This window comes from Dryobates pubescens, chromosome 16, assembly GCF_014839835.1.
Source record: "Dryobates pubescens isolate bDryPub1 chromosome 16, bDryPub1.pri, whole genome shotgun sequence".
In the NCBI taxonomy this organism is placed as follows: Eukaryota; Metazoa; Chordata; class Aves; order Piciformes; family Picidae; genus Dryobates; species Dryobates pubescens.
The window spans coordinates 13,838,228-13,863,906 of NC_071627.1; the positions used below are offsets into that span (position 1 = coordinate 13,838,228).

General features: G+C 55.3%; 2 protein-coding genes across 7 annotated transcripts in view; both read left to right on the forward strand.

Moving 5' to 3' along the window:
* The first annotated feature begins 248 nt into the window (after positions 1 to 248).
* On the forward strand, positions 249 to 1,651 carry POU4F3 (POU class 4 homeobox 3). The gene is made up of 2 exons (XM_054168450.1): positions 249 to 459; positions 711 to 1,651. The coding sequence occupies exons 1-2, from the start codon at positions 340 to 342 to the stop codon at positions 1,569 to 1,571; spliced, it is 981 nt and encodes a 326-aa protein (XP_054024425.1). The 5' UTR covers positions 249 to 339; the 3' UTR covers positions 1,572 to 1,651.
* Positions 1,652 to 14,924: 13,273 nt separating this feature from the next.
* TCERG1 (transcription elongation regulator 1) overlaps positions 14,925 to 25,679 on the forward strand; it is a 34,280-nt gene continuing 23,525 nt past the window's right edge. For 4 of the 6 annotated variants that reach the window (XM_054168667.1, XM_054168668.1, XM_054168669.1 and 1 more), the window contains exons 1-5: positions 14,925 to 15,049; positions 16,249 to 16,474; positions 19,813 to 19,965; positions 20,102 to 20,345; positions 23,016 to 23,258. In XM_054168667.1, the coding sequence (XP_054024642.1) occupies positions 14,964 to 15,049; positions 16,249 to 16,474; positions 19,813 to 19,965; positions 20,102 to 20,345; positions 23,016 to 23,258 (952 nt within the window). In that variant the 5' untranslated portion in view covers positions 14,925 to 14,963. Of the gene's footprint in view, positions 15,050 to 15,599; positions 15,692 to 16,248; positions 16,475 to 19,812; positions 19,966 to 20,101; positions 20,346 to 23,015; positions 23,259 to 25,679 lie in introns of all 6 variants that reach the window. The other 2 variants (XM_054168671.1, XM_054168672.1) reach the window with 2 other exon arrangements.

Below are 25,679 nucleotides of genomic sequence, written 5' to 3' on the forward strand. Positions count from 1 at the left end.
TGCCAGCCCAGCCCGGAGCTGCAAGTCGCTCCCGACCTCGACGGCGCGTCCCGCTGCTCCAAGCATGGTGCTGGGGGGCGGCGGGGGGCTGGGGGTGCCGAAGCGTCCCGGGACGTCCCGCTGCCCCTGCGCTGCCCCTGCGCTGCCCTCGACTCCCCGCAGCCACCACGCCTGCGCGGGCCCGCTCCTGGCACGCAGCTGTAAGATGAGGCAGCGAGTGCGGGGGGGCAGCGGCGCGCAGGGGCTGTTCTGCCACCGAGCGTCCCGCACTCGGGCAGTGGCGAGGCAGAGCCCAGCCCGAGCCGATGCCAGGGCTGCCCACCCGCCAGCTGAGCCGGGATGATGGCCATGAACGCCAAGCAGGCCTTCGCCGTGCCCGCCGCGCTGCACGAGCCCAAGTTCCCCGGGCTGCACCCCCCCGCCGAGGCGATGCGCAGGGTTTGCCTGCCGGCCCCCCAGGTACGTAGCCGAGGCGCGGCTGCCGCTTTAGGGCACATTTTCTGACAGGCTCCGCTTCATGTTTTTTTGATGTCGCCTCACAAGGGGCGCATCGCGGCACCTCTCTCCCCCCGCTCCGCTGCCTGCCCCGCACACGGCTGTGCCATGGGGCTGCCGCCGCCCCATTAATTTTTATGACCTGAGCCGGGAGCGCCGGCGGAGCCGGGCAGGAGCCGCTATTCCCCGCTGACCCCCCGCGCTCTCGCCCGCAGCTGCAGGCCAATATATTCGGCAGCTTCGATGAGAGCTTGCTGGCCCGCGCCGAGGCTCTGGCCGCCGTCGACATCGTCCCCCACGCCAAAGGCCACCACCACCATCCCCCCTTCAAGCCGGACGCCCCCTTCCCCGCCATGAGCGGCGTCCCCTGCGCCGCCGCAGCCCTCCCGCACCCCGCCGCGCTCCCGCACCCGCTTCCGCACCCAACGCTGGACGGCAGCGACCTCCTGGAGCACCTCTCGCCCTCGCTGGCTGTCGGGGGGCTGCCCGAGCCCCCCGCCCTGCCCGCCCCGCTGCCGCCACCCCCGCTGCCCGCCGCCGGACCCCTGCCCGTGGGCGTGGGCCCCCCCCCGCCTCCTCCCCCCGCCGTCGAGGCCGATTCAGACCCGCGGGAGCTGGAGGCGTTCGCGGAGCGGTTCAAGCAGCGGCGGGTGCGGTTGGGGGTGACCCAAGCTGACGTGGGGGCGGCGCTGGCCGCGCTGAAGCTGCCGGGGGTGGGTTCGCTGAGCCAGAGCACGATCTGCCGCTTCGAGTCGCTGACGCTGTCGCACAACAACATGTCGGCGCTGCGGCCGGTGCTGCAGGCATGGCTGGAGGGGGCCGAAGCCGCCCACCGCGACCGCGCCGGCGGCACCGGGCCGCTGCCCGGCTCGGCCGAGCGCAAGCGCAAGCGGACCTCGATCGCCGCGCCAGAGAAGCGCTCGCTGGAGGCTTACTTCGCGCTGCAGCCGCGACCCTCGGCGGAGAAGATCGCGGCCATCGCCGAGAAGTTGGACCTGAAGAAGAATGTGGTGCGCGTCTGGTTCTGCAACCAGCGACAGAAGCAGAAGCGCATGAAGTATTCGGCCGTGCACTGACGGCGCCCGCCGCACCGGCGCCACCGACGGCGCGGCCTCCGGCGAATATTCGCGGCGGGACCGGGCGGCCCCGCGGCTCTCGCCCCATCCGTGCCCAGCCGGACATCGCCGCCGGACCGGCACCGGAACGGGGCGCGTCGCGGGGGCTCCCCCGCATACCGGGCTCCACTCCGCGACGGGAGGGACGAGTCACTTCCCGCATCTCCGCCCGCCGTCCTCCCCCCCCCCAACTCCTCATCTCCCCCCTTCCCCATGAAGCCGCTGAGAGCCCCGAGCTGTCCGGTCCCCTTCTCCGGAATAAAGCTTTATTTTTCAACCCGAAGAGACGCGCTCTTCCTCGCCGCCCCGCGCCGGCTCCGCCGAAGGAAGCACTCGGCAACGCGAATCCAACGAACGCCCTCCCGCCGGGCGGCCTCCCCGGGAATGGGGACCAGGCTTTGCCCCAGCGGGTCCAGCGCTGCCATCGGCGCCCGGCCCCGGCCCCACTCCGCGCCCGCGGACCGCCGCGGAGGATCCCCGGAGCCAACCCTGTCCCCCAGCACCGGCATCCGCCTCCACATCGCATCCCGCCCGTCGGGTGGGAATCAAAACATCCTGCCCCCCGACCCTATGGCGGGTCCACCCCTAAGGCCGCTTAGAAGGGAAGGGCTTTTGTTTGTCATTAATGATTACAAATTAACTTGATTAACCTATTAACCGTAACGATTTTCAAATTCACGCTGGGCGCAGAGCCCCGCGGAACGCTCCGCTTCAGCACTTCAGTGAGTGACCGACATAAGCCCTCTGAGCCTGGTCTCAGCCTCCCCCAAGGCGGGGAAGGACCCCTCGAGTTCAGACCCTCAACGGCACGTCCCGGCAGCCCCGCGTTCTCCCAGACACCCCCGGGGTTTTCCCCAGTCCTGCTCCTGTCAGTAACTGATCCCGGTGCCGCTGCATCGTTATCCGCCGGCCACGGGCCGCGAGGGGCAGGAGTGGGCTCTGGCGGCATCCTCCCGCCGCAGCCCGGCAGCACTTCGCAGAGCACCCCACCCCCGCACAGCTCCCGGTGCCGCCGGGCGCGGGGATGCACGAAGAGTCCAGGTAAGAGGCAGGTTCATTGCCCCGTGGGGAGCTGTCACCGTCTCTGCCGCTCCGCACCCGGCTCGGGCTGGGTACCGGCACTGGCGGCTGTCGGGGCTCCCTGCGAGCCGGTGCGACCGGGCTGCGACTGGACGGGGGTGGTGGGAGCGGGGCTCGCTACGGGGGTGTCCAGCGGAGGGGCCGTGCCCGGGACAATGCTGCTCGCTCGGCCGCCACGGAGCGCGGTCCCAGGACCCTGTCTCCTCCTGGGTTCCTATCCCGGTCGCCGCCGCCGCCCCTTCAGTTCCCTGTCCCAAGGTCCCGGCTCCAGGGGTGCTGTCAGTCCCCTCGTAAGGGACGGAGAGACGCGGGCGGGGCGGTGACACAGCGGGTGGGCACCACCATAGAACAGAAACAACTCAAACCTCATAAAGCTGTCCTCAGACGGGGTCATTATCCTGCCTGCTTTGCGTTAAACTCAGCTTGAGCCCCACCCAGCCCATGCCTCTGCTCTCCAGGGTACAACAAACTCCTGGCTGGGGTGATCACATCTTCTTTTCTGTTCCCTACAGAGAGGGAAATCGGATCATGCTTGTTCTGATGGTGGCAGAGGGGTCACTGCTGGTTTACTTCACCTGGCTGCTCTGTTGTTCTGACAGTTTTGCATCTCTCCCTTTTGCATAGGTCCAGAGAATGGTTTAAAGATGTCAAACAAGTCCTAAATGACCTTTGCCAAACATGGAATTACTGCACCAGTTCCTCCACAGTCCTCTCACTCAGGCATGCTGACCAGGAGAGTCTAAAGCCCCTGGTCTTTCTTGCTGACCTTCCTTTACCCCCACTCCTCTCTGCATGGGGACAGCACTGCAGAGACTCTTTGCCCAGATTTCCCTCTCTGCAAATTCCAGGGTTGTTTCCACTCCAGGTTTGTGGCTTGCTCTGCCCAGCTCTCACACACAGGACCTAATCCCTTCACTTGGGAGTTACTTTGGAGGTCAGGTAGGTGCTGGTTTAGCCATCATTGGTGCCTTACCCTTTCCCTGGGTCTAGATCCCAAACACCTGGTGCCAAATAAACATCATGATACAGGAAACTCATCTGAGCTCCTGGAGCTGGGGGCTGAGTTCCTTCCTCTTCACTGGTTCAGAAGGGGCACTTGCTGAGGAAGCACAAAACAACAGCCTACAAGTTTTCCTTCTGCCCTAAAGCCAGGCCAGGCCACCCATGCCAGGTGGTGGAGAGAAGGATGGGAGGGGGTAGTGCTCAGTAGAATCCCTGACTAGCAGCAGAGCCAGGCTTAGGTGTGCAGCCCTCCTCCTCTCTCTGCTGCCACAAGCATGATCACCTCCAGCTTCTCTGCCCCACATGACCCTACAAAGCCAAGGCTGTAGCAGGCTGGTTTGTCCACAGCTGGGACCTGCAAAGAGTTTTACTGGCTGTAAATGGTTTGCATTTCTGATCCTGGGGTTCTGTGCCCAGGAACACAGGTGAAGGCACTACTCACTTGTTGGGATCTGTTGTGCTGCTAAAAGGCTTTGTGAGGAGCTGTGTCCTGACAAGCTTCTGGACAAACCCAGTGAGAAGCAGCACCTGGATAAGGCTTGCAGGGAATGCAGCCCTTCAGGCCCCATCCTGCCCATCCTTCACCCATCCTGCACTCCTGAACCTCCAGCCCTGCCTTGGGTCCAGGTCCTAGATAAAAGGATGTGCCAGGATCACCCTCTCAGGCCTCATTTTTGTGAGGAGCTGCCACCAGTGCCCTTGCACCCTTGAGCCCTATTGATGTCCCCAGGTGCAGGAGGATCAGGACTCTCAGCTCCTTGGAGGGCCTGCAGGTCTGTGTATCCCACTCTGTAACACTCCATTCTTCAACACCTCCACACACACAAACCCACCTCCTGCAGGTGCCACAAAACCTGTGAACCTGCAGCCACAGCTGCTGAGACAGGATTCCCTTCCAGTGACAGCCAGGGGAAGGCAAAGCGGAACCCGCTGAGCTGGGGGAGGGTGGGCAGGGAGAAGCCCAGCATAGCCTCTGTGCACCAGACAAGGGTTCAGTGGGCAAACCCTTCTCAGTGGGCTCTGAAGCACTCACAACTGATTGATTATTTTTGCCCCATTCCCTGGTTGTTCTGTAATATCCTGCTCTGTGTCTCCTGGGGGCTGTGCGTGGAGATGAAAGCGCAGAGAAGCCAAACAAGCCACCAGCACTGCTCAGGCAATTGATTTTTACACAAAATCTGCCTCCCTGAGCCAACCATGGAAAAGTGATCCCATTAATAATGAATAACAAAAACAAATGGAGGGAGGAAATCAATAGAAGCACATCTGATATCCTGGGAGCTGCAGGAGGGGGGAGCCTCCAGACCTACAAAAGCACACAGGGAGGGGAGTGGGGACAGGGGCGAAAGGGAGAAGAAGGGGGAGATGGGAGAATTAGGACAGGGGGCAGACACTTGACATTGGGGAGTTTGGGGCTGTGGGGCTGCAGGGCAGGGGGTTTGGGATACACAGGGGGTTTGGGGCATGTGGGGTGGTTTGAGATGTGTAGGGGAATTTGAGGCATATGTGGGAGTTTGGGGTGTGCAGGAGGGGAGGGGTGTGGGGGATGTGTCTGTCCATCTGTCTGTCCATCAGGGCAGGATTCATCCCCCTGTGTACCATGGGAGCTGCAGGGTCCCCCTGATGGTTCTCACTCGTGGCTGCAAACTGGGGAGCACAGCAGCTCCTGTGCAGCTGGGGAGTCCCCGGGGGATCGTTGAAGGAGGCAGCTGCTAGTGAGGGGAGCACAAGCTGGAGCCAGGGCCATGTTTATTTCCAAGAGAGAGTTGTGATTGTTCAGCTGCAAAGCCCTTCCTGTCTCTTTGGTCTCCATACCTTCCCCCACTTCAGGTTTGCAAGGAGGGGGTTTGCCCTCCCTGGGAGACACATCCAGTTTGGGAAGAAAAATGTTTCTTAAGAAAGCAGTTTCTGCTGGAACTGGTCTGTGCCAAGAGCCCAGCCTCTGATCCAAGCCCCTGCTCTCAGGGATGGTCCATACAGATGAGGTGGGGGTTGGCAATCTGCCCTGAGACGTGTGGGACTGCAGGGTGAGGAAGCACCACAGTGTTGGGACCAGAGGACCAGGAGTTCCAGAACCCAGGGCAGCCCAGCCTGGCCCAGTACCCAGCAGTTCAGCTGGAACAGCACAGGGATGATACAAGCATGTGGCTGTAGGCTTCGGGTGGGAACTCCCAGCAGAGACAGGAGCTCTGCAGAGACCCACTGAGGAGAGACAATCCCACCCTGCATCAACACAGAGCAGGAATTGACTCCAGTCCTGCAGCTCCAGCAGTTCTTCTCAGAACAGAGTTTTAGAGCAATTAGGCAAATTTGTCTCTAAAGACACCAGTTGTGCTTTGCAGTTTCCCTGGAAATACTAGATATAAATTTATTCTGTCACCAAGCACTGGTTCAGACTTTGTTTCCCTAAGCTTATGCAGAGCAATCTATGGAGATGCCTGTCACAGTGTTTTCAACAGGATTTTATACAGAGCAGCAAAACAATCTGCAAAACTTTGGCTGGTTTTAAACCCAAAGAGCTTTAACAGCATCCAATAATGCCACACAAACCTGGATCCGTGAGTCTCTCATCTCTCCATTTGCTCACTGTCACATCAGAAAAGCTGGGGGGCACTGAGCCATCATCCACTGAAAGAGCAAAGTGTTTGGGCAGAGTGAGGGCACTGAATAATTCAGCACCTGTTTAAAAGTGGAGCGTTTTGTTATTTCGGCAGAACCACCTTGGTTTGGCTCCCTACATCCTTGCACTTGAAGGAGGTGCTCCCACCAGGCAGGTGAGCTGAGCTGCTCTCTTCAGGAGGGAAGAAGCAGGGAGCAGGTGGGGAGGTTAATCACACTGTCAGCATTTACCTGCTTTTTAAACTTGCATGAGTTTGGAGATCAGGACGGAGAGGAGATGTAAAGCAGACGGATTCACAGGGAAACCTTTGATTTTCCTCCTTCTGAGGCTTGCATCTAACGCGTGGCTTCTGAGGGTTTGCTGGGGCTGCTGCTCACCCAGGGTGAGCCCCGCTGCTGGACCCTGGTAGCGCTGCCTCAGGACCCTGTCAGCCAGCTTGACTCCGTTCAGCCCCGTGGCAGCAGGGTGCTGAGCTAGCTCCTGAGCTCACCAGCCTGCTCCCACAGGCTGGCACTTGCGTGTCCCTTCGGCAGCTCTGCGAGCAGGGACAAAAGCTGTCAAGGATCCGAGTCAGAGCAGATGGTTAAAGTTTGATGTCGCGGTTGTTCCTGAAGCCGCCTGGTTTTCCCCAAACGCCAAGCCAGATCAGGCTGCAGCCGTCACCACCCAGCGGCCTGAGGACAGCTTTCTGCCTACAGAAATAACAGCAAAGCTTGGGGCTCCTCCTTGAAGTGAGGCAGTGAGAACTTAGAAAAGCATCTGGAAAAATCATCTGAGCTTCTGCTGACGGCTTGGCTGGCTTCAGGCTGCAGCAGTGGCTGTGGGGACACACGAAGGGGCAAAAGGAGGCAGGAGTTTCTTCTGCAGCTGGCCTCCAGCCTTGGCTGAAACCAGACTGGCTGCCCTCAGGGAGGATTCAGCCACCACCAGCATGGCACCTCCCATCTCTGCACCCTTCGTGGTGCCATGCACTGCAGGTCCCTCCTGACTGGCCTCTCCTCATGTCCCCATGGAGCAGAGGGATGACTCTGTAGCTCTCCTTGGAGTAGCAACAGAATGGGAGGGTTAGGAATGGTCATTCTGGGTGGGCAACAAGGATGAGCTCCTTTGGACCCTTCTAGAAGAGAACCCTCAGAGTCAGTTGCAGATGGGATGAAGATGAAGGGGGAGCAGGACTGATGATGCCAGTGGGGTTGAAGTGCCTCACAACTCAAAATGACCCCAGTCCAAAGATAGAAAGGAGTTTAGGAAAAATCTGGAGGTGTCTTTGAATGATGGACTCTTCAAAGAGAAATTTTGTGCCTTTTTTTCAGTAGCCTTTGCGGGGACAGTGAAGGAACCTGAGATATTTTGGACAGAGCAAGTGTTTCCCTTCTCAGAGGCACTGGGGTGGGAGGAGCCCATTGGCTTCTTCCCTTAACCTGAAATATTGCAAATCTGGGGTCAGCCCAGGCCAAGGCAGTGGAGAGGCACAGGGTGGGAGCGGCATGTCGCCCCCATCCCCTCCAAGGGGCACATGAGCTGGTCACAGGCATTGGCAGTGCCACGTTGCAGGCGGGCTGGGTGCCACGTGCAGGCACAGTAACATGGAAAACACATTAGCCCCCGCCGAGGAAACCTGAGCAAATTGGCCATGAGATGCAGTGCCATGGGACTGCACGGTGATGCTGCTCCCCATCATGGCTAGTGGAGCCAAGGAGTGGGTCTGCTCCACTTCAGAACAGCCCCAGGCAGCAGAACCCCAGATCAGGGGCAGCCCTCCAGACAAACAGAGCTCTACCACCCTGCTGCAGCACCCGTCACTCTGCTTCAGCCCCTGAGCAGGGGCTGCTGGGGATGGCTGCAGGTACCATGGTCCCTGGGCCACTATGGCTCCCACCCTGCTGTTTCATCACTCAGGAACAGCCCCACAGACACTGTCCCAGTGTCACTGTGACCCCTCCAGAAGCCGTGTGAGCAGGAGAGCACGTCTGCCATCCCTCAGCAGGCAGCTCCTGTCCTAAAACCACCTCATGAAATATTAACCCCAGCGACAGAGCACTTCTGGTCTCTCTGGGAAAGAGGCACATTTTCAGTGCTCCTGGAACATCTCCTTGCCCAGATACCCTGGCACGTGTACGTGCACAAGGCTGGCACGTGGCCACCACAGCCCCCACCTCCCACCAGGAAGGGATGCAGAGCAGTCCCCTGAGCTGACCCTACAGCCATTCCTGGTGGCCACCCAACACTGCTCTCCTGCGGTGATACTGCTGGGGGGCTTCCCTGGGGATACTTCTGGGGTCAGGCAGCCCCTGGCCTGTGCTCTCTGCCAAATTGTGATTGCACCACGTGCCCTGCATCCTGCACCGTGTGCTCTGAGGGAGAGAGCTGAGACCATCCTGAGGAGAAGCCCCCAACAGCATGGACTGGAGACAGGACCTAGGGATGAGCAGAAATGATGATCGGGAGCTGGAGGAGAAGAGCCTTGCATGAGTGGAGAAACACACAGGCCATCTCCATGTCCATATCAAGCTCCAATCCACGCCAGCCAGGAGCCCAGGTCTGTGCCCCAGCACTGGGATGGAGCTGCTCGGTGGTTCAGCTCTGCCACGGGGACACACAGGGGACTGAGCCTTCCTGTCACCCCCTGATGGCAGCAGGTCCCCGGGACGGTGTGGGTCCGGCTGTGGCAGTGGGAGCTGCAACGGAGGAAACGGGAGAGCAGCAGCACCTAGGCACATGAATAATTCATAAAATGCCAGCAGCAACAAAGGGAGAGAGGGACCGGCAGCAGGAGAGCAGAGCAGCACAGAGCTCTTTAGTGGTCGCTTCCTATTAGCGTCAGCTCCGGCTGGTGGCAGGCAGCAGAAGCTGCCCTCGACACCCCCCCGAACTTTGGGGCAGGGGCTGAGCCTTCCCTCCTTACCCAAGGCTACCTCCTTGGCCCTGTGGCCAGTGCTTATGGTGGTCACAGATCTCCAACACTTTCAGATGGGCTTGCAGGGTGGGGTGATCCTACCTGGCCAAGCTGCAAGAGATGCTGGTGCTGCAGACAGCAAGCAGAGAAGCTGGGCTGGCTTCCCTGGCTCTGCTCCACCTCTAACCTTCAAATGAGGCCCACTGTGAGCAAAGTACTCTGCTCAGGCTGACTGAGCACCTCCAGGGACCTCACACCCACCTCTGAAGGACCCTTCCCATGTCAGGGGGGAATCTACAGGCTCCCCACGTACAGAACAGGGAAGGCATGAGGCCGGTTGGGGTGTCCCATGCCTGGCAGCTGAGGTGCTGGATGGGGCTGTGCCCTCCTGCAGCCATTTGACAGCACCCAGACATGCCTCCTACCCATCAATGACCAGCCAGTGTCTCACCATGGCTGGTGGCACAGGCTGGCTCCAGCCTCACCACCGAGCCAAAGCATAGCACACATCGAGCTCATGGCCAGCAGAGGGGTGCAAGCAACACATCAGTGAGAAGCCAGCCCCAAAACCCACCTCTGGAACCCCACCACAGGGTTACTGAAGGGTTTCATTAACATTACACCTTCTCAGGCTGCGGGAGCAAAGAGGTGAGTGGTGTGGTGCAGCACAATGCCACGTGGCATGGCATGGTGGGTACCACCACTGCAGTGTGCATGCTGAGGTGCTGGGCTCCCCATTGCTGGCTCCCTGAGTTTCCTCCAACAGCTCCTCCCTCTGCAATTCCAAGGTCTAGTTCCCAAACCAAATAACTGTTTAAACCTCACAGGACAGCACAACCACAAACTCTGCTTCTGCCCTCAGTTCAACAGCCTGGCAGTCAGAAAGGGTTGTTCTACAGAGAGGATTGCTGTGCAATGGAATTAGCCAGAGTGAAGCCAATTGCTGTTTTAATTGTTGCTGTTCTGTGAAAAAAAATACACCAGAAGGGAAAAATGGAGCTGTTACCAAAGCAGTGAGGCCTGGATCCCATCAGAACCACGCTCCAAGACCTTTCTCTCTCTGGACAAGCCCCAGAAGAGCCCTGTTAACCCCCACAGGGCTGCTGGACAGACCCTGGGGATCACTCAAGTGGAGGTGGTGTGAAGATGGAGATGACTGGGGATGGAGGTGGTGTAAGAATGGAGGTAGCTGGGCATGGATGGCTGCTCCTTTCTTCTGCCTCTGTGGACATGTCCCAGCCTTGTCAGCCCAGCTGATTCTGCACACAAACCCAGTCTCTGGTTTGCCAAGGGCTGAGCTGTGGCTGCCCAGAGCTGCTCTTTTCAGCAAGAGATGCCCAGATGCAGCGCAGTGGCACCCAGACCATTCCCCTTTGCCAAAGCCATGCTCTGCTTTTGCTAACCAACTGCTGGCAGTCAGGGCAGGCTGGAGTCAGCCTGATCCCTGGGTGAGGTCCCTGTAGGGAACTTTCTCTTCCCACAGACCTGCTCCATGCCCCGAGCACCACTTTGGCCATGGTGAAATGTGAAGGTGAGCAGGGAGCTGGGAATGCTGCCCGGTGCCAGCTTGGGGCTGCCACCCTCCGGCACAGGAGCTGGGGGTCTCCCTGGCAGATGTTGGTACTGCAGCAGCTGAGAGGCCCTGCAGAAAGCCCAGGGCAAGATTTTTAATTCAACATCACACTTCAACCTGAAATCTGAAGGAGAAAAAAAAAGAAGAAGAAGAAAAAACAAAAGAATGACAAGATGTCAGCATCTCAGAGCCTGCAGAACTCAAGGGCTGATCACAGCTCCACTGCTGGCCTCAGCACTCAGCAGGGCTGCAGGACATCCACCCTCCTGTGAGCCCACCAGGGCTGTGGCACTCACAGCCAGAGGAAACCCAAGTGCCAAAACTCAGTTCATGTCACACAGAGTGAAGGAAAAGGCCAGCTGCCTTGGACCCAGAGAACTTGGGAACCTGGGCAGATTTCAGAGTAGCCCAAATGCAGAATTTCAAGCACCTTCCTGCACACCTGGCAGAGAAGTAGGACCATGTAAGGAATGGTCCTTTGGAATGTACAGGCATCTGAACATTTGACAACGTTTTCAGCTTAAAGGTGTCCATGGAGAACGAGCAGTGGCAGCAGCCTGTGTCATTCTGTGGCAGAGTGCAGTTGGCAGCTTCCATGCCAGCCTGGAGCAAGGAGCTTGGGGGAGATCTGGGAGAGGGGAACCTGAGCCCAGTGGACACCCTGGCTATGGGCTTCCCTGAAAACCCACCTGGATTCCCAGCTGGCCCAGAAGACATCACATTTGCACCACCATCTCAGCAGGTCCAGGACCACTGCATCTGGTTCACATCTTGGTTCCCCTGTTTTTTTTCCATGCTCCTCATGGGTGCTGTCTCAGTCCTGTTCCTCTCAGGAACAAGGGGTACCAGTGGTGTTCTCTCAGACTGGAGAGCAGCAGTGAGTCTTTCAGAGGAGGTCAAAGAGCCATGGCTGGTGAGATCCTGCTCTGCAGCAGCCTCAGTGCAGATCTGAGTGTGTCCAAGGGCTGTGGGTCCTTGGTCCCCTCCCATACCTAGGCTCCAGCAGCCTGCTCTGCTGGTAACTCAGTGAGGGGTCCCTGCAAAGAGCAACCTGCACTGCTAGAGTTGAGATTTTTAGTGCAATCCAGGAGAGCAGCGTGGTGAGCACAGTAACCCTGCTATTTCCAACAGCCACATCCTGCTGAACAGGTAGCTGCCAGAGGATTCACCAACACTTCTCACAATTAATTGCTCCTGAAAGAGCTGCAGCCTGAGAGTCACTGCCTGAAATGTTCTGAGGAAACAGAGCTGAACTGGGGGGGCAGCTTGGGGCTCTGGTGGAACCCAGCCAGCTCTCCCCCAGCATGGGCATGGGCCCTGCAAAGGCTCCTGTCTGCCAGCCTGCAATTAATAAATTATTGAGACAATCCTGAAGCAAGCAGATGAAAAGGGGGGGATGAAAGCTGCTCCTGGAAGACAGGCAGCCCCCCTGTTTGGGGAGGATCTCAGCTATTGTGCCCAAACCCCCTTTCAATCTCCTGACATCAGCAAGCTTTCAACACTCTCAGCACTGGTGAGGGGGATGTGCCCCCCGAGCATAAACAGGCTCTCTGCACCTTGCTGTTGATGCAGAGCTGGTGGAAGTCAGCCCTTGCTCCTTCCCACAGCATCTTAAAGGGCCAAAGCGACAGGGAGGATCCCCAGCCCCCTACGCTGCCTGGGACCAGGACAGGCTGGGGACACAGGGACATGGAGTGGGGCATGCAGGGAGCCCCAGCCAGTCCTGAGCTGTCAAAATCCTCACAGCAGCAGCAACTTCAAGCAAACACATCAATAGAGAGACTGAGCAGCAAAATCAAAGTGCCAGAGCCTCGTTAGCACAGCACCACCAAAAGGTCCCTCAGCAATTCCATTAGTTTATTATTTAAGAAGACAGCTTCCCCCCCCCCCCCCCCCCCCCCCCCCTTTTTCTTTTTCTTAATTTTTGACAGAAAGAGGGGAATGGGAAAAGTGGGACCAGAGAATCAAAGCCGTGCGAGACGGGGAGATGCGAGGGCTCAGCAAGGCTCCCAACATATTCCCCACAGCAGGAGGGATGGAGATGTCCCCTGGAACACAACACGTGGCTTTGCAGTGGGACATCTGCCCCTCCTTGCTGTGGGCTTTTTTCTTCTGAAACAGATCAGATGCAGGAGGCTTTTCTGCACGGCAGTTTATCTCTCACCGCATCACAGGCACAGCTGAGCTGCCCCTGCAGTGGGTTCTGGAGGCTTCACCCATAAAATCAGTTTTCTGAGTCCCCACCTGACAGGCCAGGGCTGGCTGGTGGCTCATGGAGTAGCTAAACCAGATCCACAAAATAAACCCAGGACTGGGCGCTGGAACTGGAGGCAAGTTAGGCAAATTGGAACTGGAGGCAAATTAGGCTGGAGGTGAGGAGAAAGTTCTTCACAAACAGTTGTTAGCCATTGGAATGGGCTACCCAGGGAGGTGGTGGAGTCACCGTCCCTGGAGGTGTTCAAGAGGGGATTGGACGTGGCACTTGGAGCCATGGTCTAGCAGTCATGAGGTCTTGGGTGACAGGTTGGACTTGATCTTTGAGGTGCTTTCCAACCTTGTTGATTCTATGATTCTAAGTTCCCTTTGCACCCTGAGTGCACCATTTCCCGTGTTTGTGGCTCGTCTGTAACAAACCCTCAGCTAGTAACCGGCCTGATGGGCTCCCTGGGCAGTCCTGAGGGTCACACCTCCAGGGAACCCACAAGTGCTGCTGGCTGCAGACCTGGTCCCAACACAGCTGTTTCCCCAGGGGTCCTCTAATGCCCCAGTGGGGCTCCCCCTCTCCCCACAGCAGCAGAACCCACTTGAGTCCCACAGCAAGCGTTGTGCAGCACAAGCTCTCTCATCTACATGTGCATGAGGCATTTTGGGGTATTCTACTGTGGTTGTATCCCCCCACATCATGTCCCCTGCATTGCTCACAGCTTGCTCTGTCTCAGCCCCACAGCTGGATGCTGGGGGCAGATGGCCCAGGCCAGCAGCCCCCACATAGGGGCCCTAAACACCCCAGCCCGGCCCCTGCAGCACACAGCAGAGGTAGGAGATAGAGAGGTGGGTTCAGGCCAGGGAGGGCCTGGGCAGAGTCACGCAGCCCCAGCCAGGGAGCCCCGGCAGGCATACTGTGCACACCGGTGGGTTTTTATTACAAACCCATCCACCGTGGTAAATCAACCCCCTGCAGCAGAGCCTTTACTGGAGTCATTGCCTCTTCAAGCGGTGCCGGCCAGCGCAGCGCGGGGGCTCTGGGACTGCGTGGGGAGCGGCTGCCGCGACAGCGCCTGCGATCACACTGCTGCCGAGGGAGAGGGAGGCACCCAGCCACAGCCTCCGCCCCCCGGCCTCCCGATGCAGCCCCCTGCCCCAGAGGGTGATGAGGGGCAGGCCCCAGCGCCAGCACTGGGGAGATGGGCCCATGGTGCGGAGAGAGGGCATACAGCCCCCGAGATTCTCAGGTACCTCGCCGCGGGGCCCCGGCACAGGGGACGCGAGGGACTACCCAAAGACATCCCCACAACCCTCCCAGAACGCCGGAGCCTTCGGATGCCAGATCCCTCCCCTCGGATCCCCACGGGCCCCCCTCCCTCCCAGATTCGCTGATGACCCCACCCCGGGAACCCTGCGGCCGCTCCAGGGGCCCTGATCCGCTCTGGACAAAGCCCAGGCCCGCCCGGCAGACAGCGCCCCCCAGCGGCGGGGGCAGAGCTTCCCGCGCCGTGCCCGCTGATTAGCTCCTGCCAGGCTGCCTGGGCGGTTGCCCCTCCCTCGCGCCCCGTCATTGGCTGCTGCTAGAAGCCCCTGCGCCGTGACGCCTCCGATTTGGCTTTCTGGTTGGAGTGCGCAGCTGCCTGCGGGGCATGATTGGTGCACAGGATTCTGCCCATGGATTGGTTACAGCGCCCGTCCCTTTCTTCCCTAGGGCCTGTTCCGTCTGACGTAGGGCCGCTTCCGGTACTCTACGCAGGTCACGCCTACGTGACCCGTGCGTATGCCGTGCGGAACGCCCGCGCTCAGCCAATCCCGCAGCGCCTGTCTTCCCCCATTCAAAGTCGGCGGGTGCAGCGACCAATCGCAGGTCGCACCGCGCCTCGCGTGTATTGACAGGCGTGCGAACCGGCCAATGGGGTGCGGCGGGTTTGGGGCGGCAGCGGCAGCGGCGGGGCTCGGCGGCGCTGCGAGGCGGCGATGGCGGAGCGGGGCGGAGGCGGCGGCGCAGGGGCCGGTGGTGGCGAGGGGGAGGCGGCGGCGGAGCGGTACGGCAGCGAACTCAGGTACCACCGGCGGCCGGCTCTCGGGGACGGGCTCTCGGGGGCGGGGGCCGCGGCCTGGCCTGCCCTGGCGTGGTCTGGTCTGTTCTGGCCTGGCCTGGCCTGGCTCGGCCCAGCTCGGCCTTCCCGTAGCTCGTTTGTGGGCTCGGCTTGAGCCCGGCGGGGTTGCAGGCCCGGGGCTAGGCCGGGACCTGGGCGCGGCCACGAGGCGGGGCGGGGCCGGGGCGGGCGGGCCGGCGGGAGTTGCTCTCGCCGTCTCCATTTTCTCTTCCCGCGTGCGCCGGCGCCGGACGGGCCCCGCGGGGCAGTCGAGCCCTTGTCGCCGGGCCGGGGCTGCCCACCGGGGGAAGCTCCGCTCTCGGGCGTGGAGCTGGGCTGAGGGGTTGGTCGGGGCGCCCGGCGGTGTCCCCTGTGCCCGCTCTCGCCGAGCAGTGCTGCCAGCGCTGCTCGCAGTGCAGGTCAGCAGGAGCAGGGGCTGCCCAGCGGCCCAGCGCTGAGCTACGGGGCTGTCGCTGTTCACCTTCTCATAACCTTTGTTTTTTTCAATTTTGAGTCATCATGCCAACATTGGTATTGCACTGGCACTAAATGGTGGGCAATATTGTTTTCCTGAGAGCAGCAGAAGAGCGTTTGTTGGTTCCAAAGGTGAACGTTTTTTCTATATCTACACTTACAAGGCTCCCTGTGTGGAGGGTTGGGTGGCACAGAGGGTTCAGCGTGACGGTCAGGGCTCGCATCCTGTTGGAGGTCACAGATGCAGAGGATGTAGGCAGCCCGTACAGAAACCCGTGCTACAGAATAACTAAACCCTTGGCACGACTGACAGCCGGGCCGTGGCTTGAGAGTTCCAGGATGTATATGCAGACAGGAGGCAGCTGCAGGTTGTGTTGAAGGAGCGTTGGCAGATCTGGATAGGGCGCTGCAGTGCCTGCCAACCCCTATCCCGTCTCTAGGTTATACATACCATGAGTGAAAATTAACAGTTGAGAACTAATAAACTTGAATTGTGAAGTGGAAGAAATTGCTGAAGTGGTTTCTTCACTAGCTAAGCACGCCTAACTTGGTTGAGTCAAGCCTGGCTTTTTTTTTTCCATGCCCTTTCCGTTTCTATTAGGGTTTTTCCATGTTTGCTGTAAGAACTGATTATCTTACTCCTCAGCAGCAAGCAGAAATAAACTGCTTCCCTTTGGGCTTCTCCACAGGATGGCTCAGCAGCAAGCACTGAGGTTTCGTGGCCCAGCTCCCCCACCCAACGCGGTGATGCGGGGCCCCCCGCCGCTCATGCGGCCACCTCCACCCTTCGGCATGATGCGAGGGCCCCCTCCGCCGCCTCGCCCCCCGTTTGGACGGCCTCCCTTTGACCCCAACATGCCTCCCATGCCACCTCCAGGAGGCATTCCTCCCCCGATGGGACCTCCACATTTACAGGTAAAGAAGGGGGGAAATCTCTGGGTTTGTTGAGTTGGAATTTTGGGCTTGCTTTATTCTTTTCCCCCCACCCCTGTTTGTTTTCATGTGTGGAAACACTAAAAGGAGAGACATTAAAATGGATGAGGGAATAGCAGGACATGATGAAACCACAGGGCTGGTGCATGGTGTTGTAAAGCTAGCACATAGCTGTAGTATGTAAACACAGCTTGTTCAGCTGCCTGAGGCAGATCTAAATGAACCAATTATGCAGCTGGTTTATGCTCACCAGCAAAGGCTCTACTAGAACCTGACTTGGTGCTGGTGCCCTGTGGCCATACAGAACATGAGGTATGGCTTGTGTGCCCTCGTAGCCAGCACCTGAAGTACACACCAGCCTTCTGGGGCTACCCTAATTCTGCCTGTATCCCATTGGTGATGCAGGGAGGGAGGAGGTGCAGCTGAATCGTGTGGGTGCCAGCAGAGCCACACCTGCCCTTGCTGCTGTGTGGTGTTATTTATTGCTGCTCATTAAGGGGTGGATGAGGAGGGCAGGAGTTATTCCAAGATGTAGGGATCTGATCAGTGGTGAGGTGTGTTTCACTGCAGTGCTCTGTTCAGGAGAGTGCATCAGAAATTGTCAAAACAGACAGGAAAATCTAGTATGTGGAGAAAAACCTCAGAGTAGGCTCCATGTTTGGCTGGAGCAGTTGAGGTGGCTCTTGTGCTGACATGAGATGACTTGGCAGAGGCAGAATGCTCTGCCTTGTGTGCTTTGTTCTGGTGGTTGGGTTTTGGTTTAACCTGACAGCACTCCTAGTACCTGCAGGGGTTGGGTGAGCCTGCTGTGCTCAGACCAGGTAGATTTCTGTCTGTATTTCATGGAGATGAATATTTAAGTTCTTTCACCTGCTTTTCAGAGTCTCAAACAGTCTGACAGGCCCCATACACCTGTGAAGAGACCATGGCTTGTTTGTGGTTCAGATCCACTGTTTGTGCTAGAATAGTGACTTCAGTGCTGGGAAATTTACTTTGAAAAATAGGGATGTGGGCAAGATGAGAAGAGAACATACTGTCTTGGGGAAGCTTTTTCCCCCCACCATTACTCTCAACTCATACCAGTTCACCATGTAGCTCTGGTTTGTGTTCTGAACATGCTGCAGCTCTCAGCTGTTCCATCAGAGCTGTTCTTGCTGTGCAGTCAGGGTGTCTTCTACAACTCATAGTCACACGTGGAGTCCACCCATCAAGTGTATAAGTGTTTCACACCACATCAGCCCTGTGCTCTGCTTTGCACCAAGTGTTTGGGCTTCAGCTTCTCACCCTGCTCCTGGTGTAAGGGAAGACAGGATGCTGAAAGGCCTTGTGCAAGGGAGCGAGAAGAAGGTGTGCTAGGAGAGGAGCTGGAAGGGTATTCTGGGTGCCCTGGCTGGATAGCCCTCACCCCCTCCTGGCTCCCAGGGCTGCCCTGTAAGGGACTAATCCCTTTCTGGGGGGAAAGCAGCAGCAGACAGAAATGAGCTCTGCTGGATTCTTCTCAGACTGGAGAGCAGTGAAGAGACAATCTGGTGGCCGGTGGAGGAGCTGTGCAGAAGAAAGGAAGGAAAGAAAGGCTGTAGTTACCTTACTCTTGTGTGTGTGTTTTGAATTCTGTCCATGTGCTCTGGGCTTCATTTGTAGCAGGATTTAACAAAACCCAGGGATTTAAAGAGCAGTTTGAATTACCACTCTTACAGCAGAGATTTTGATCTCAGGGAAACTTCTAAAAGAAGCCGAATGCAGATAGGAGGCAAGGACGTAGCACACACTGATCACTGCCCTGAGGGCTGCACCCCAGCACTTGGCACAGGGTAGAGCCTGGGGCTCATGTCACACAGAGCCACCAGCTCCTGTGGCACAGGGCTCCCTGCACACCTCCAGGGCTTGATTCCACTCCTGTTCTGCTAGCGAGCAGAGCAGCAGCTCAGACATCCCTGCCTGTGAGCTGTCTCAGAGTTGCCTTTGTGAAGAACCACCCTTCTGAATCGGGAGTTGCGTGAGGACTGAAGTGATGGAGGTAATGAGGGCAGCTGTAGGTGTGTGCAGAGTGAGTTCAGAACTTGACTGTCCTTTCATAAGGATGTTTGCTGTGCTGCTTGTTCCCAGGGCATTCCAGAGTACTCCAGATGAGCAGAACTTGCTGTCCTTATCCTCAGAAAGCAGATGTTTAGGGAGCAGTGCTGTGCAGGGGCACTTCTGGCTTTCTTGGGATGAGGCAGAAATGAAAATGGAGCTTGATAGGTTTTCTTCTTTGTTTTTTTTTTTTCCAATTAAATTCTAACTGGTGTTTAGTTAATGGGAAATGGAGGAGTGTAATGGATTGTAATGAAATCCGCTGCTCTGCTGTGCTGATGAGTTGGGTGCTTGCTCATAAGTTAAATGTTTGTTCTGTTTCTTCACTGGGAGGGCTGTTGTGCGACTGCCCAGGGATGTTTGGTTCACAGCTGGGCATGGCTGAGTGCTGGTCATTAAGAATAGTTCTTCCATACTTTTTCTTTCTTGCACTGGGATATTTTTCTCCATTTCAGGAGAGTTTTTCTTGCACTCCACTTCTTTTCATGCCACATGTTTTCTTATGCTTTGCATTTCTGTTAGCATGTCAGAAGTGAAGTGCTCACAGAAGCTGCTCTGCCACGGCTGGTGCCTCATCAGGAAGCACGTTCTTTGAGCTGGTAGCATTGCATCACTGGTTTGGGTTGGAGGGGACCTTAAAGATCATCTATTTCCACCTCTCTCTGCCATTGGCAGAGACACCTTCCACTGGACCAGGTTAATCAACCTGGCTTTGAATACTTCTAGGCTTGGAACCTTCACAGTCTATCCTGTCAACCTGTTCCAGTGCCTCACCACCCTCATGGGAAAGAATTTCTTCCTAATGTGTGATCTAAGTCCATCTTCTTCCAGTTTGAGCCCATCACCCCTCGTCCTGTCACTAGAGGCCTTTGTGCAAAGTCCTTCCCCAGGTCTTCTGTAATCTCCCTCTGAATGCCGAAAGGCTGCTCTTAGGTCTCCCTGGAGCCTTCTCTTCTGTAGGCTGAACAACCCCAACTCTCTCGGCCTGACCCCATAGGGAAGGTTTTCTAGCCTTTTAATCATCTTTGTGCCTCCTGGACCCACTCCAGCAGTTCCGTGTCACTCTTGTGTTGGGGGCTCCAGAGCTGGACACACAGTTCCAAGCTGGGGTCTCATGAGATGGCTAAAGCAGCTCTCAGGCCTGACAGAGTTAAGGTTGCTGTGGCTGTGCTTTGTTGGTGTGCTAATGAAGGAAGGCTCTGCTGGACAGCTCCATTATCCTCACTGTTGTTGTTATATGCCTTTAGAGACCACCATTTATGCCTCCTCCCATGGGTAGCATGCCACCACCTCCTGGTATGATGTTCCCTCCAGGAATGCCACCCGTCACTGCTCCTGGCACGCCAGCAATGCCTCCAGCTGAAGAGATCTGGGTAGAAAACAAGACCCCGGATGGCAAGGTAAGGAGGCAGCCGGGCGAGGGGCGTTTGCCGCCGGCACGCGCAGCCGGTGCTCCTGGTAGCCGGCGGTAGGGCAGGAGGCGCTGCCTGCTCCTGGAGCAGAGCCCTGGCGTGACGGTGAGCTCTTGGCCCGCAGGTGTACTTCTACAACGCGCGCACGCGCGAGTCGGCCTGGACGAAGCCCGATGGGGTCAAGGTGATCCAGCAGTCGGAGCTGACGCCCATGCTGGCGGCGCAGGCCCAGGCCCAGGCTGTTGGTGCCTCCACGCCGACCACCAGCAGCCCCGCTTCTGCAGCATCTCCATCCACCTCCTCCAGCACTCAGTCCTCCACAACCTCCACCACCACCACAGCCACTTCAGTGTCACAGACCATCTCCAGTGAGTAACCCAGGCCTTCTCCAGCTTTGCGGTGGTGGGGAGGAGGTGGTGGGGACGCTGCTGTGGGGAGTCACTGCAGCAAAATCTTGGGATCCAGGAGGAGTATGAGTTGCAAGTACACATTTAATCCAGAAGAACCTTGCATGTGAACCTGTTTGGTTTATTTCCACCCCCAAGTCTGAAAGTTACTCCAGGACAGTGATGCTAGATCAGCATGCAGCCCTTCTCTTTTAGGTCTTTGTATATTTTCCCTCTGCTGTTACCACATCATCTCAAAGCTGTTATGCATCCATTTCCTTTTGACTGTAGATAAAGCTAATTTGTTTTTAAAAGCATTTCACTAGAAAAGTTAACCTGAGGTAGGAATTACAGCTGTAGCCATTGCCTCTTTGTTTTCAACATGGCCTCAGTGGCTTTAAGAGGCAGGATCTTTGAGTGCTGCTCTTGGGCTGGCAGAGTTGGGTGGTTGCAGAGAAGAGCTGCTTCTGCTTTCACTGGTGTTATTCTTCTGATTGAGCCTCTAAGTTCCCATTTGCTAGAGCTGCATGAATGAGGAAAAAAGGTCCCTAGAGCCCTCATTGTTCATTGTGACCTTTTAATAATAGTGTGAAGTTTGCTGCTGTTGACATGGGCTGAGCCTTTGCTTTTAAGGGCTTTCCAGCTGAGAGAATCAGAAGAGAAAAGGGGCCTGAATTCCTGCAGCGTGCACATGGTGCATATTTATCCACAATTTCTGCAGCTCATATCAGCAGTGTGAGATTTGTCCTATACTGGGATTTATGGGTGTGCTAGCAAAGTGCCTCTGGTGCAGAGAGATGCATATTCCATGCTGTAGACTCACTAGTGTGTCAGCAGCAGACAAGGAGTAAGATCAGGTGGTGTGTCACAAAGCAAGGTGAGCTGGTCATGGAGCAGCCTGAGCAGTGTCCCTGAGTGCAGGGCTGGGTCAGCACAGCATCTGTGCTGATCAGGAGCCTGTTGTTGGACAGTCCTAGTCACTGGAGCTGTGCTGGCAAACATGTGGGCGCTTGAGTCAGGCCAAGGAGTGTGCAGAGGATGAGCAGCTGCTGAACTGTTGTCACTGGAGGGTATAGCTGCATCTTCTGGAACTCCTTTATCTTTTTCTTTCAGCAGAGGAAACAAGTCAGGCTTCACTCAGCATCTAACCTTGACTTCAGAGATCTGTGTGTGAAGGAGTCAGGTTTTGGTAACTCAACTTATGCTTTCGGTTAACCCTGAAGGGAGGATTAGAGCAGCAAATAATTTGTGTTGCTCAAAGCATTGTAGGGCTCCTCTTTAATTTGAAAGGTAGCTTAGCACTGTGTTGTTGAAATCTGGTCTACTGTAACTGTTTTGCTGAGTACTAAGATCCAGACAGGAGGTGAGTGTTAGCTTCTGACCCAATGCTAGGCTTTTGAGAGCTGGTCCTACTTTTGTAATGCTTTCTGCACCTTCTCCGAAGCACAATTTCCTAACAATGCTGAGAATCTGTCCTACTTCTACCTGTTTTACCTGCTAAACTTTACCTTTGCTTTCAAGAACTGCTACTGTTGGTGTCTGTGCCTAGCTGATAAAATTCTATGACTTAAAATAATTTAATGAGTCAGCCTTGGCCTGTAAAAAACAAAATGGGACTTGTGGCTGAGCTTCATTCTTGTCTGGTTCTGGTATGACTTAGGACTTAAATCACATACTGACTGTCTGCTCTGTTTCCCTCAATTTTAGGCAGTGCTAAGAACTTTCACTCTTTCTGAACCACTTAGCAACAGATCAAAAGTCTTTATTTAAATCTGCTAATAGTGATACAGTCTTGGGAATGCTGCTGGTTAACAGTGAAGAAAATGCAGAGTGTGCCTGTATAGAGCACGGTCAGAAGTTGGTGTGCTTGCTTTGTTTTGATTAGCTCATTTTTTACAACAGCTCCTCATCCTAGATCTCCACCAAGTCTCAGTGTGTAAATTGGCAAGGCTGGTGGGTGAGTTGAACTGGTCCTGGCCCTGGTCCTGTTTGCCAGCGCTGTGATGCGCAGCGCACGGTATCCTCAGCCGAGGGCTGATTTCAGTCATGCTGCAAGGATTATGGAATTGAATGCCAGCAGTGCATTTTCCCACTGGGAGGCACTGAAGACCAAGAAAGTTCCTGCAGCTTCTGAGCAAAAGTACTTCCCTTTTCCTTGCTTATTTACACTTTTTTTTAATTGGCATTTTTCCATTCTTGGATCGCAGCTTACTGAGCATAATTTTAGACAGACTGGTGTCATGCACACGCTGCTGCCATTGCTTCCAAAAAGCAGAGCCTGTGTTAATTTCACAGCCTTCTCCCATTTGAAACTCTGCAGCCTTCCCTGTCAGTTTCCCTGAGCAGGGATGCAGAGCACAGTTCCATTTCAGGTTGTGTTTTGCCTTTGAATACACCCTTGCTGCTGCTCCAGAGACTTGGTAGGCATAAAGAATGGGACAAAGCAAAACTTGAACTTGACTTTATGGATATTTAATGTTACAGAGAAGGCAAAGGTGTGTTGTTTTTTTTCAGTCCAAGAGTGTCTTCCTGCTGATGATATCTGAGCATATCTGCTGCTGTAAGGTCTGTGGGAAACAGAGAGCCAGTATGTTTGCAGTGCCTCTTTTGCAGTGTCGAAGATACAAGGTGTTCTTTGTTTTTTTTTATCAGCACCTACCACACAAGACCAGACCCCGAGTTCGGGTGTTTCAGTTGCCACACCATCAGTCAGTGTTTCAACCTCTGCTCCTTCTGCTACACCTGTGCAGACTGTACCCCAGCCAGTCCCACAGACATTGCCTCCTGCAGTTCCTCATGCAGTGCCGCAGCCAACTGCAGCAATTCCTGCTTTTCCACCAGTAATGGTACCTCCATTTCGTGTCCCCCTTCCTGGCATGCCTATTCCACTTCCAGGTAAATTGGCAAACTGTAACTGTCTTGTCTGCTACATGTCCATGTTGTCAATTTGTTTGCACTCATGTGTCCACTGTGTACGGAACGTGCCTGAATCCTCTCCACTAGAGTAGCTCTGAAAGAATTCAGGGTTGGCAGACAGACTTTTGCGTTAGAACATGGCATTTGGGGACTTCTAGTCCTCAGAAAACAGCTGCATTTAAACCTGTAAAAACCTCTTTCTGTTAGATGATTGGAAAACACAAGAATTGCACCAAACACTTCTCAGACTCATGACACATATCTACCTTGTCATCCTAGTTAATATTAAAGGAGAGCTTCTGGGCATGGCCCATCTGTGACTGGGAATACTGCAGCTCTGTATTTTACCACTTCTACCTGCTTGATTTTGACCTTAAGTGTTGTGAAGAAATATTTATGAAGGCATGGATTATAGCTGAAGGAAATGAAAATAATGTATTTATGAGCAGCCTTTCAGACACGCTGCCCCTGAGTGATGTGAGGTGTCTGCAGTTCCCTGGGCTTGCAGCTCTCAAGGGATGCTGAATGTGCACACCAAGTGTTAAGTTTGAGCTGGGAACTGTGGTGGAGGTGTTCAGGATGCCACAACGTTGCTCACAGGTTTTAGATGCAAAGACCATCAGGAAGAAATCTTGGGTGGCAGCCCACAGGTTCAAGAATAAATGCTGTCCTCTGAAGTCTTCATCAAACATTTAGATGCTTAAGTGATTTTTAGGCTGGCAAAATTTTGTGACTGCAGGAAAGCCCCTCCTGAGAGGTCACTAAAGCTACTACTTGGTTAAATACCATATTCCAGTGTGCATGGATACAGCTGAGTTTCTGTTCCAGCACAGAAGTAGTTAACACTTTTTCACTAAATAGCCACCAAGAGCTGATGATTTTCAGTTGCAGAGGAAGGTTTGAGTCTGCAGTTACGTTGGATATGAGTTAGTTTCTTGTAGTTTCTTGTTAAGAATCACAAAGCAGCAGCTCAGGGCAGCATTCTCCTGTTTTTGACTCTGTACAAGCTGAGTGAGATCCACCCCTATTCCTGCTGTCCTTTCAGTGCATCAATCAGGGACACAGGAAGGGAGGCCTTGACCTTCCATTAAATTGGCTGGATGAAAAGTGATCCATCAGAACACTCCTGGTGAAGGTTATAAGCACCAAAGGAGTGAAAATGGATGCTAGTTCTGATAACTGGGAGAGAGGACCAGCTTGTAGCTGCTTCTCCTTTTAGAACAGGCTTCTGAAATACCTGGGCAAAGCTCCTTCAGTCAGTAATTAGCTTGAAAAGGAAATCCCAGTGTAGTACGCTGTTGTTTTCGCAGTGTAGGGCTTCTTTTAAGACAGGCAAGAAAGTCCATTCTGAACTTGAGGTTCAGGGCTGAGCAAAGATAAAGGACAGGGAGAATTCTGATGCCTGTGTATTTGTGAGCTTTGGAAGAACAATAACAAGGGTTCAGCCTCAAAGGTGGGCAGCTGAACATTCTGAGCTGCAGTTCTTATGCTGCGAGGAAGGAAATGCAGAGTGAGAGAGCCTTCTGTATCTGTGAGGGATATCATCTGGTACTTGCCTGGGAGAAGTCAGGTGAAGTGGTCAGATCAGGAGAGACACACTGGGAGGTGTGCTTGGGTTGGGTTTTTTGGTAAGCTCTGTCAGTTTTGTGAGTAGTGCAGTAGAGTAGGAAAGATAGAGTAAAACCCTCTTAAACTTCTTTGTAAACTCATCCTTGAAAGTGGTTTTTTTTTCAGAAGGTCCCTGGTAGCCAGACTTTTTGGCTTCACCTCACAGTGAGATGAGCCCATAAGACAGGGGAAGGATACCCAGCAGTGCAGTGTGTGCTTCCACTAATGAGTCTAATTGGTCATTTTGCTTAACTACAGAATAAAATCAGTCTAATTCCTTCAGCTAATTCTGGCTTGAATTGGTTGTGGTGGTTTCTAAACACTGTGAAAGAAAAGGAAACTTTAAAAAATTTTTAAAAAGAAACAACAGAGAAGTCAAAATTACTTAATGGCAGCATAATGTGAGGTCAAAAAGGCTTATGGAGGTTAATGTATTTGGGGGTTTGGCACTGGATACAGCATCAGCCAATTAGAGAGCCAGAGCTGCACAATGCTGCTGCCAACTGACTGCCAGATTAATCTCTGCATTGTACTTAGCAAGCCAGAGCAGTGGAGGGGTTGATTGGTGATATCTGATAATCTCAGATCTAAAAAGTAAGGCTGCTCTCTCTCAACTCACATGTTAAAAGCTAGTTGTGTGGCTGGGAATGCACTTGGCAGAGGAAACAGCCTGGGTGTTTGCGAAGTGCTCTGTGCTGCAGTCTCTCTAATCTCAGGGAGCCCACAGATGGCATTATTTGCACTGACCCACTTTTAAGCCCTGCTGTAACTTCCTCAACAAAAGGAATGTTC

Excerpts from the sequence above, each read along its gene's own strand:
- POU4F3 (XM_054168450.1), top strand. The coding sequence starts at position 340 with ATGATGGCCATGAACGCCAAGCAGGCCTTCGCCGTGCCCGCCGCGCTG. Across the intron at positions 460-710 it reads TTTGCCTGCCGGCCCCCCAG|CTGCAGGCCAATATATTCGG; the intron begins GTACGTAGCCGA and ends TCTCGCCCGCAG.